The sequence below is a fragment of the Amblyomma mixtum genome, chromosome 5 (genome assembly GCF_055824585.1).
Source record: "Amblyomma mixtum isolate Tamu chromosome 5, ASM5582458v1, whole genome shotgun sequence".
In the NCBI taxonomy this organism is placed as follows: Eukaryota; Metazoa; Arthropoda; class Arachnida; order Ixodida; family Ixodidae; genus Amblyomma; species Amblyomma mixtum.
Window position 1 is genome coordinate 125566928 of NC_143016.1, and position 12194 is coordinate 125579121.

The 12194-nt window shown below is 53.4% G+C and overlaps 1 protein-coding gene across 1 annotated transcript in view; it reads right to left on the reverse strand.

Annotated features, from left to right (window-relative positions):
- Positions 1 to 1829: 1829 nt before the first annotated feature.
- The window catches only part of LOC149343622 (uncharacterized), a 29212-nt gene continuing 18847 nt past the window's right edge, over positions 1830 to 12194 (reverse strand). The window contains exons 8-9 of the mRNA XM_089545978.1: positions 2954 to 3130; positions 1830 to 2333 (exon numbers count right to left, since the gene is read on the reverse strand). Of these exons, the coding sequence (XP_089402104.1) occupies positions 2049 to 2333; positions 2954 to 3130 (462 nt within the window). The 3' untranslated portion in view covers positions 1830 to 2048. The remainder of the gene's footprint in view (positions 2334 to 2953; positions 3131 to 12194) is intronic.

Here is a 12194-nt window from a genome sequence, read left to right on the forward strand (position 1 = left end):
CATCATCGACCATGCGCTTTTAGCTTTTGCAACTATAGATGGCACTTCAAGGTTTTGAGTTTCTTGGACGGGGCGACAACCACGACCTACTCAAAATTTTCTTGATGATGCGCAAATCACTGCCATAACAGCCTTGGTGTGGAAACTGAAATTTACACTATTCCATATACTAAAAATATCTTATTATTTCCTGGTGGGTGAGACTTACAGGTATATTAGTTTTTGTTACAGTGCTTTTGCCGACATGCAATCGCCATCACGTTCTCTGATCATGGTTTCCAGCATCGGGATAGATAAAAATGGTCGCATGCGCTATGTAAATATTCTCGGTACAAATTTCCTACAATGTTTCCAATAAAACCGTTGCGGAATACAGCACCTTAGGCAGCAAGCTTTCCGTTGGGCCACAGAAAAAGAAAGCTGTCTATGACATGAGATGCGTCAACACGAACATCCACAACACAAACAAGCCCGGTCAGACGCTCCTCATTCATCTTTGCCTGAAGACATGTCTTCAAACGACAAAGTGTTGAAAACATGCGAACCCTCGAGGCGGCGCTGTCTCGTAGCAAAGCCAGAACCTGCAGTAGAGCTGTTACATTTGGGTACACTTCTTCATTGCAAGCATCAAGGGTCTGAAGGGCGGTAGATGGTTATCAGGCTGAACTTGCTACACTGAGTTGAGGGCATCTCCTGGAGACCAGGACCGCTACTCCCACACGCTCTAAGGTGTCCGGCAGTGCAAGCCACCCATGCACTCGTGACAGTGGGACCCTCATGAAACCGCTGTTGAAATTTGTCAACGAAAGTTTATTGCAGCGAAAAGCTACTTACATTGCATGAACGAGTCTCACTTGTGACGACGGCCGGGACCAGGGTCGGGAAATGAGTTTTCTGTCTCTCTCCAGACCGCCACTCCTGGTACCTCGATGGCCAGCGCCGCTTTTGCGATGGGCATCCAGACACTCTAACCGCTCCAAGCCCGCGGCGCCTCACTGCCGCATAGCCTCTCCTCGGCAGACGCACATGCCGTCCCCCTTCCACCGTCACCCTCCTCCTCCACATTCCCCATGTTATACCACGTTCCTGTTACCACTACTACTACTACTTCTACTACTACTACTACTACTACTACTACTACTACTGCTACTACTACTACCACAACGCTAAACCCACTTCTGGCTTCGCTGGTCGTGTATTGACTGAGAACAATCTTTTTTTTGCTTCGCCAGACTGGCTCCGCTCGAGCACACTTTCACATGATTAGAAGCACTCGTATTCGCGCATGTGGGAGATATAGTCACAGTAGTGGCGTGAAGTGGCGGTTACAGTTCTGAGCAGTCGTGCTAATGTTGTTTGGGAAATATGATCCCTGAGGCAGCAAGGCGGCGCAGAGGCAAGACACACACAGTGACACACATATGCATGGAACACTGAAGACAGAACTGCCTAGCATTGTCTAATTATGCAATGCTTATTGAAGGCAACAACTACACTCAGCACGTGAAACAAATTATATAACCAAAGCAGGGGTGCCTTCTGCCGGATGACGCAAACGGGTGACCATATCGCCTACATAAAAAAGCTGGCGGCAAAAAAATGTTTTTCTTTTATTAGGGTCAGAATATCAAGTCCTCATACAACAACACCGTTCTTTAGCAGCCCTAAAGGCTGCTGATCTTCTTACTATTAAAAAAATGATTGATATGGTCGCATATGCTTGGTGCTGTGACCTTAACTTGTGAATGTTGGCGGAAAGCCAGCAACTATATGGGAAAACCATGGGGAAAACGCTGTTTTGGACACTCCGTTTTAGCGCAGCTCTCGCTGTCAGACTAACATTTAAAATTCCTTCGTGGTATTCTACACAGCCAGAACCATTATAGGCCAGCTATATATCTAGCAGTATCCACAGTGAATTCATTCTGTTAGTCCCTATAAGACCTCTCCGTCATATGCCCTCCTTGCTTTCAGCTCCTCATCAGTACACCTTCCTGATCCTAGGCATCAGACCCTGCGACGTCCCGCGCCGGCGCTGCTGTGCGTTTTCAGGAGAGTGGGCAGACCCCGGTCTGCGACATTTGCGACGTCGGTTCGCAGCCGAAGAGCAGAAAAAAGAGCGGCGCGTTGAGCACCGCCGCGTGGCACATCCTGTGGCCATCCACGCCGCCAAACTTCTGCTGCATCCGCCACGTTGGCGCATCGTTCGAGGCGACACTGCGCCTTGGCGGCAGTTCGCAGAGGCCGCCGCACGCCGCCCGAAAGACGAGCCGCATTCGGGCGCGTTCCCGTGGCGTAGCCAGACGGTTGCCGCTCAACTCCTGCGCCGAGTCCTGTGGGGCGCAGAAGGTGCAGATCACGAGCAGTACTCGGCAAGATGAGCTCGAGCTGCATGCACTTGAACGATGGCAATCTATAGTTGTAACTAGTACGTACGGTCTCGGTGAACCTCATAATGGTTGGATCGAGAGGGGCTGACTTTGCATGCAGCATTGTGGAATTGTCATCTTTCGGCCCGCAAATGACTATTCCGTGCTTGTCAGCGGGGTGAAAGATCGAGTACACATCGCTCCAGCTGAGAATTGATTTCTGTCCACAAGGCTTGTTCCCTGATACGTGTCAGTGAATCCTTGGCTGAGGCTGTCTTATTCTGGCGTGTGGCCTCATAACCACTGGCTAAGGATAGCTGATCATTTATGTAAAAAAAAAAAAGAAGTACAGCAAGCTAGTGGAACCCGCGGCCTTGGGCGTTCTATAATCTTTTCACTGCGGGTGTGAAAATGTAAGTAATCGCTTTCCTCACTGAACATTTAAATGCCAGTGGAAGCCCAGCAGCGATGGCGCTAGGTTTGAACGTTTGACAATGTAGACGTGCACGTGGCCGGCTTCATGCTGGTGAAGAGTGTCAATTGTCTGGCAGCTGCGGGTGAAGGGACACGCAGCCCGCGCTCACCAGAGCCACCTTGAAGGCCAGAGCCGTGGCGAAGAGGCCGGCCTTCTCCTGCGCCGAGAGTGTCCCCCCGGCCTGCATCGAGAGGCACGTGCTGAGGCTCCAGCCCGGAGACACGTCGCGCTGGGCGTCCAGGATGGTGCGCGCCGCCCAGTAGCCCAGCGTGGCGGCCAGAAGGTCCTGCGGAGGCAACGACACAGCCGAGCGCTGCTTCACAAAACTAGAGGTTTGGCAGCTCGGTCTTGGCCGCCATACGCCCCCACACAAAAGAAAAGAAAAAGGTGATGGGCAATTTCAAGAAGTTTTGAAAGGTCGGTGTTACGCTCGATTCCTTCCGCTAAAGCGCCGATGCATCGGAACGGTTTCTTGGTGCTGTAGGGACCTGGGGACAGGACATCCGATTTAAGCCGCTGTTCGACATGGAAGGAGGTTCTTCTTCACTCTTGTTACCTTGCCTCCCTACTTTAGTTCCTTGTTTGACCTTAATAATGTAATTAAACCTTTATATTTTACCTTACGCTTGTCTGGGAAGTTCCTTCTATGTGCCGGCAGTCTGAGGGAAACTATGCGAAGGAACGCAACTGTCGGGGAAAAAGTTTTTTACCTGTTTTTTTTTTATTTTGTTTCATAAAAGCATGAAATTTTGGAAATATATGAGAAAGCATTCCATTAAGCACATTTACTTTGTAACTCAGAAATTAGTATATAGAATATGGCGACATATTGCATACAATGCAACCGACGCAAAGAACTGCATCAGTTTGATTCGCCATGGCTCGGTAGTAATGTGCTTCCTTGTGCACCTTTTCCCACGGTGAGGTTCGAGTGCCCGCACGCAAGTTTCTTTAAAAGCACGCGCCCTCCCGCAAGCCTGTTGCGCAGCTTGGTATGCATCAGACCACCCAAGCTGGACGAGCTATCCTACGCCGAGTAGGCACAGTTGTGGACATCCGCGCATTGGATGCCCAATCCTCTCTAGAAAAACGGCACAGGAAGTACATCAGCGTGGCCCCGATACCGAAACATATGCAAAAAGGCGTTCATACAGGCAGACGACGAGCGCGAGTATCTGTCACGATATTGTGGGCGGCTTGATGTTTTATTGGCGCCGAAATTATAATTATTCGGGCCAACCTGCCCACTACTGCACTCTCCGTAAATTTGGAGGGGGAGGAGCGACAAACTTCTCCACCCCGCGTGCGGAAGATGAGGATCGACTGCTGACCGGCGATAGGGGCCACGCCTGATTAGCCGTTGACCGGAGGCATGAGGCGTATAGGCAAGTTTCTTTAGCAACCCTTTTACTTGGGTAAGAACAAGAACAAACGGTTACAAAACAAACCAAGCAATTTGCGGAAATACACAGGCGCGACGCGAATACAAACACAGAATGAGAAAGCAACACAAACCACAAATAAGAGGAAAACATCAGAGTGAGAGCTATACAGCAACGCTACACGATTAAAGCAATGTACAAAGAATAGGACGAGACCCGCGACACAACAAAGGAAAAGAGTAAAGCGAGTGGTGAGAAACGGTGGCTTAGCTGCGTAGTGGCAAGGTCCGGTCGCAAGGAGCGTCGGGCTGCGATGGCGCGCGGGGCTGATGGGGGGTTGCGGATACGGGCGAACTTGGGCCACACGTCTTCGGGACTGCCGTCGCCGCGCTCTACGCGTCAGACACCCGCCTTAGCTCGCTTGCCGACCACTTCCCTGGCTGACCTCACACACGTCCGCACGCACCGAAATCTCCAAGCCAACTGCCCGGCTCGCGGTTTTCCCGCCACCGCGTTCCCGTGACAAACAACAAAAAACAAACAAAATCAAACGAATTCTCTCGGCCCCGTGCACCAACGATTTACATATGTTGAGAAGGGGGGAGAAGAAACACGGAGAAACTGAAGGGGACGCGAGGGAAAAGGTACGGTCCTAAAGAGGAGCGATGCTAACTTGCCAAGGTCGGCAACGGTGCTGGGGCCTTCAAACAGCCACTTCCCGACCCCACCTCGTGCAATCGCTCGCTTCCCGACCATAATCCCAGGGAGGGGGCGGAGTAGCCTTGACCCTCCATTGTCGCGAGCGGTCAGCTGCCCCCACGAGGGGTGCAAAATCGTTGCCGCCGCATTGCGAAATGCCTGCGAACCACCGGCGCCGTGGCCACCTCGGTCGCAAAAGAAAAAAGAAAGAAGAGGCATGCACGCACTTTGTGACACAACCCCCACGAAAAGAATGTTATTCTTAATAACATTTCAAAATCAAATACACAAATGTCGTGCATGCACAAACGCGTCTTTCCGATCATGCAAACGAAGATGAATTTGCGCGCACTTCCCTGTCACGAGCGCGTACCAGTTCCTCGTCGCACAACCAGTTTCCCACGATGGCTCGCACAGTAGCGCACTGCACACTTCACATCGTCGCGTCCCAGTCACTGCAGACTGTTCTACGCGGCACTTTCCAAAGAAACAGTTCAACACTGCACATAGAAACAATTCGTCACTGAAATGTCGAGCAACACACAAACAGCTTGTGCCGCGTAACATCCCCAAGCACTATACTCGTAGAATCCCCAACATACAAAGAAAAAGAAAAGGAATGACCGCCTAGGAGGAAAGGAGCTTCGGAACTCGTGATCGCCTAGGTTCCGGTGAGTGCAATGAGTGCCGGACTGTTGTCTTCCTTTAGCACGGCACTGAGTGGGACTTCACCGTACCTCTTGGTGCGGAACTTTCCACACATAAATTTTCCTCCGTCTACTTCGACTGTGCGGCACTTATCGCGAAAGATCGCTCGAGAGTCGGCGATATGACGCTTCCACCGTAGTGCTCTAACGCGAGCGCGTCTCTGGTCGTCTAGCTTTTGGGATAGCTTTGTAAGACGCATGCGAACGTTTCGCGCCTTTTCTCTGTCGCCTTTGAGAAACCCTTCATAGGTTTCTCCTCCTTCCTGACAGGCAATAAAAGGAAGCGGGCACTGTCCTTTACTGCTAGGCTTGTTCGTCTCCTTCGGCGAGCAGCACACGGCCAGAGTATTGTAACCTGACCGCTCATGGGAATAGGCACCCTGGCGAGAAGTTACTGACTGTACGTCATTTGCCGGTTGTGCGCTTGGCTGTGCGGAAACGGCAGTCTCGCAGCAACCGGTTCGCCCTACCCCCACGCATGACTGTACATCCATCTGCACACCTGGCTGCTGCTCCGAAAACGGGTCATCTGTCACAGTAACCGACCCTGTTTCGACTGCTTGTCGCGGTTCTAGCCGCGCGGGAACTGCGGCATCATCGCGACCCGCTGGTTCCCCTATACGGAGCCCAACTGTGCTCCATGCTCCCTGTCAGGCTCTACAGCCGACGCGTCCGAGCAATGCTCCTAGACTCTGACCGCTCCGTGGAGCTGTGCTTTTCTTTCCTCATCATGATGAGGACCGGGGCATTTCACAGCCCGTTTCTCGGACAGTCGCTCAGGAGCTGCGACATCGCCGGGATCTTTGTTCCCGAAAGACCACCACAGTGTCCCATTCTCTAGGTCAGGCGACACTGTTGCCTCCAATGTGACGTCTGAGGGTGGTGCCGGCACTCGGCTGAACCGCTCTTCCAGCGTATTCGCTTCAGGTGTTTCCGGACTCACCTCTACCCCGATCGCATGGTCGAGCTCACCACCTCGTCCTTTGACGATACAGAGTTCCCCCCCTTTGAACGGCTGCTCACCATGCTCGGGAGGTGTCCGTAAAACCACCTGGTCTGCTGCCGGTGCCATTTCTGCAACTGCCCTGCAGTCGCCTTGCCGGTAATCTCGTTCTCCGGCCTCAAGCACCTTCCGTGCTGCCTCACCTGGCACTTCGCTTCCGTTTGAAGCGTAATCAGAGCCTTCGCTTCTGCTAAGCTTGCTCCTTGCTCGGAGAGCCTCAATTTCTCTCCGCGGCTCCAGCATCCTGAGCGCCGAGCGCGCTTTGTCTAGCTCGTTCTCCTGACGACGGCGCTCGTCTTCCTAGCGACGACATTCGCGATCACATTGCGCCCTCCGCTCATTCCAGAAAAATTCACGAAGGCTAGGTCCCTCGAGGCCCAGAGCCTTTCCTCGCCTGATGAGGCTCTCTAAGTCCTCCAGCGTACACATGCTCTTAGCTGGGACAGCGCACGCTTTCTCACTTCAACGCTATGCCTCGCGGTCAAGGCCAATCGTGGCCAGCAAGTCCTGTCGCGGACGCCAGTTTGTGACGATATTGTGGGCGGCTTGATGTTCGATTGGCGCCGAAATTATAATTATTCGGGCCAACCTGCCCACTACTGCACTCTCCGTAAATTTGGAGGGGGAGGAGCGACAAACTTCTCCACCCCGCGTGCGGAAGATGAGGATCGACTGCTGACCGGCGATAGGGGCCACGCCTGATTAGCCGTTGACCAGAGGCATGAGGCATATAGGCAAGTTTCTTTAGCAACCCTTTTACTTGGGTAAGAACAAGAACAAACGGTTACAAAACAAACCAAGCAATTTGCGGAAATACACAGGCGCGACGCGAATACAAACACAGAATGAGAAAGCAACACAAACCGCTATTAACAGGAAGCGGAAAACATCAGAATGAGAGCTATACAGCAACGCTACACGATTAAAGCAATGTACAAAGAATAGGACGAGACCCGCAACAGAACAAAGGAAAAGAGTAAAGCGAGTGGTGAGAAACGGTGGCTTAACTGCGTATACTGGCAAGGTCCGGTCGCTAGGAGCGTCGGGCTGCGATGGCGCGCGGGGCTGATGGGGGGTTACGGGTACGGGCGAACTTGGGCCACATGTCTTCGGGACCGCCGTCGCCGCGCTCTACGCGTCAGACACCCGCCTTAGCTCGCTTGCCGACCACTTCCCTGGCTGACCTCACACACGTCCGCACGCACCGAAATCTCCAAGCCAACTGCCCGGCTCGCGGTTTTCCCGCCACCGCGTTCCCATGACAAACAACAAAAAACAAACAAAATCAAACGAATCCTCTCGGCCCCGTGCACCAACGATTTACAGATGTTGAGAAGGGGGGAGAAGAAACACGGAGAAACTGAAGGGGACGCGAGGGAAAAGGTACGGTCCTAACGAGGAGCGATGCTAACTTGCCAAGGTCGGCAACGGTGCTGGGGCCTTCAACCGGCCGCTTCCCGACCCCACCTCGTGCAATCGCTCGCTTCCCGACCATAATCCCAGGGAGGGGGCGGAGTAGCCTTGACCCTCCAGTGCCGCGAGCGGTCAGCTGCCTCCACGAGGGGTGCAAAATCGTTGCCGCCGCATTGCGAAATGCCTGCGAACCACCGGCGCCGTGGCCAGCTCGGTCGCAAAAGAAAAAAGAAAGAAAAGGCATGCACGTACTTTGTGACAGTATCCTACCTACGCCGACACCTATAGTAGGATACAACTTAAAAGAACAGCAGTTGCTAACACTGGGTCGCGGTCCACGGCGTCCTGTATTACTCCGCTGGCCAATCGCAACAGTAAACGAAATCACCTTTTTAATGTTCGACTATACGGAACAAACCACGTACCAAATTCTAGAGCTGATAATTTTTCTCTTGTGATAAGCTCCTTGTTTAGGTAACAAGAAACGTATAAGTATAGCGGACTACTTTTCTTGTCGTGGAGGAATTCTGTGTGCGGAGGCTGGATGTGGGCGGAGCTTCGCTGCAGACTTAAGTTGTATCCGACTGTAGCCAGCTCCCGAACGTGGTTTATGTGGGCGCCGCAACATACCCGGACCATGAGAAGTACGCAGTGGCGGCAGTGGACCACCGCTTCTCCACTTTATTCACTGCTTCTGTAAGAGCCGAAACACCAGCGGCCGCAGGGATCAACACCGTGGCCACTGCCATTAGGCATTACGAGTCCCAAGGTCAAAGCGCTCATGTGATCACAGACTCGCAACATGCGTATCGAAACTTCCTGAGAGGCTGAGTTCTCAAACATGTCAGCCGGCTCATGGCCACTACACCCCTCACCAAGCACCGCCAAATCACCTGGACCCCTGGCCACGAGGGACTAGAGGGAAACGAGAGGGCACATGCTCTAGCTCGAGGCATCATCAACCGAACGGGACGGCAAACCGTGCCCGCTTTTACCGCTCTAACTTCCAGGTATAACGAACGTATTGCCACGTGTCACTATAGTGGCCGTTAATTCGCGCTCAAGGCCGCAGGAAAGGGGTGTTATCATTTTAGTTTGTGACACGAGAAGCGACTGGACTAATCTCTATTCATCACAGGCAAGAAGAGCTGCATCTACGTTTTTCCAGATTACTGTAGATGATCTTGACCTGTTATCTCGAAGTTTCCTCGCCGGATTTAAACTGAGCGAGGCCACGAGCGGCGGGCATTCGTAGTTCGACGACTGACGAGCACGTTTGTTGCTTACGCCGCCGCCGAGGGATTCAGTTCTTTTGCGGGCGCAAGTCAGCCCAAATAAAGAGCTTCGTTTCCAAGTCTTGTTGGTGTCTTCCTGACCGCTGGACTGCCGTCACTACAACATGACAGTATCGAGTTTCAGCGTCTTCAAGAGAGATACTTTCCCCCACCTCACAGGAAATTGGACACCCCAGATTCCGTCTCTTGGCGGCATATACAGACGAACACATTTCCAAACCTCTATAGACTACATCTCATATACCCAACATTATACTCAGACACGTGTCCCTGGTGCCAGGTCCACTCTACACTCTTCCACATTTCGTGGGGATGTGGGGCCAAACCGAGTACTCTATACAGACGGAAAGCACTTTTTTTGAGCGGTGGGAGGCGCTGCTGACCAATGATAACCTGGAGGACCAACGGGCTCTCAAACAACAGGTCCGCAGGGCAGCTGAAGCCAGTGAAGCCCTGGAATGAGGGCCCCGCCCATAAGCTCCTACAACTCCCCTTCACTTGAATAAAGTTTTAGAGCGCAGCTTTTAGGCGCCCGTTTCTGCGTTTCGCGGTGTCGCCGTCGCAGGCCGCTTCCATAGTCGATGCGTATGCCATTGACTGTGGGCTCCAATGTGCTCCAGCGAAATCAGAGCTTTTGCATGTCAGAGCGAACCCAAAGGATAGGACAGCAATTCACATCTCTCTGTCAGGAGGTCCTATTAGAGAGGTGGAGGAGCTCCGTATTCTGGGCCTTTTCATTCACCACAGACTCAGACCGGACTCCACCATTCTGAAACTCAAGAGAGTAGGCGAACAGGTAGGGCGCATGATCCGCCGCGTTTCCAACAAGCGGGGCGGTCTGCGGGGCAGGGACGCGCTTAGGCTCGTCTATGCCTTCGTGACTAGCCGGATCCTCTACGCCGTGCCATATCTCCGCACTACTAAGCAAGACGAGGCGCGAATAGACGCCGTCATCCGCAAGGCAACTAAGCGAGCCCTGGATCTCCCGGTGGCTACCTCTAATGCCAAACTCAAGGCATTGGGGGTGCTAAACTCCTACCAGGAGCTGCGGGAGGCCCACCTCGTGAACCAATACACGCGGCTCATGCAGACGGCCCCTGGGCGCCGCCTGCTAAACCGCTTACACATCCAACACGACTGCACTCCAGAGGAGGCGGAGCGTATCCCAGTACTGTGGCGCCATATGCTCTGGGTCTCCCCGCTGCCCCGTAACATGGACACCGACATGCACGTAAACAGGCGACAAGCGCGGGCTCGGGCTCTTGAGAGAACACGGCTCCCGACCCGGTGTATATTATGTAGACGTAGCAGGCCCATCGCCCACGGGATTTTACACGGCCGCTGTCGTTCACCAGGAAATGCACGTTGATGGACTCTCTTTTCGAGCCCCGAATTCAATGCGAGCCGAGGAAGTAGCGATAGCGCTTGCTGCCGCCCACGCCAATTCGAGAATCATCATTACGGACTCCCGAAAAGCATCTGATCATTACTTGGCAGGGGATATCTCCCCCTTAGCTGCTTGCATTCTAAGACGGACTGCCACTGATCCAACACCCAAAAGAATCATTTGGGCTCCTGGCCACCAGGGCTTACGAGGTAATGAGGCCGCTGACGCGGCTGCCCGAGCGCTTACTCACCGGGCTCCTCATCCCAGCTCTTCTGGCTCGGAGACTAACCAGCCGCTGCTGCGATTCAAGGAAATTATAACGCATTATAGCGACATCCACCGCCTTTTCCCGGCCCCTGCAAAGGGGCTGAGTAAGACGGAGGAGCGAACTTTAAGGCGCCTGCAGACAGGTACTCTACTCTGTCCTGCAATCTTAAAGCATTACGATCCTAACACGGATGGGCGATGCCCACACTGTGGGGAGACCTGTGATATCTTCCACATGGTGTGGGCATGTACTCAAAATCCCCACCTCCCCCCTTCCCCTACCCCTTCCAGAGAGGCATGGGAGACTGCCCTTCTCAACTGCTCCTCGCTTGAGTCCCAAAGGGCTCTGGTGAAACGGGCTAGAGACGGGGCATTGTCATGCGGTGTCCCGGACTAGGGACGCCGACCATGTAGCGTGGCCACTCTGTGGCTCCCAAACTCTATTTCAGAAATTAAAAGTTTTCACCACCACCGCCGTTGTCCGTTGTAACCAGCAGTGGACACCCTTTAATCTGTGAAAGCAATGGAGTGGTAGCTTGGAAAGGAGAAAGTAAAAGCGCAACCTCCTCCCCTCCTTAGCAACCGGCGCGCCAGTGGGGGGCGCAGCTGTGCATAGCAATCGTGACGTCACACAGTAGCGGTAGAACGAGCGCAGGCGCTTCGGTGGTGGCAGTTACACCGCCGCTCACTCGCTACACGTCTCGTTGCTGTCGAGTGAGACGCATCCATGGCTCCGAAGCGGCCCAGTGATTCCCCGCCAAGCGGCTCGGGGAAGCGGTAGTGGATTGACCACAAGGCTTTCGCCAAGCACACTTTAGAATTTCCTGTCTGTATTCTGTATTTTTTTTAAGAAAGGAAATGCGCAGTATCTGTCTCCCACAGCCTGGGGGCCACACCAAGCCCACCTGCCCTAAATCCCGCCAATCTATGGCAATAAAGTTGTTTCTCTCTCTCTGCGAAACCAATAGAGCGGTGTTATGCCGGGAAACCCGCCCGGATTCCAATTCTGCAGGTCGCAAACTTTCTGCTGCGAACGTCCCTTTGACAGGCCCTGGTGCTGCGCCGCAAGGCAACGCGCCCTAACGCTCCCTTGACAAGCCACGATGCTGCGCCGTAAGTCAGCGGTGTCTAAGGAGAAGCATCGGCGAGCAACGTGCCTGGACACGTCGCTGGGTGCCAGACAGCGAGGCGCCAGAT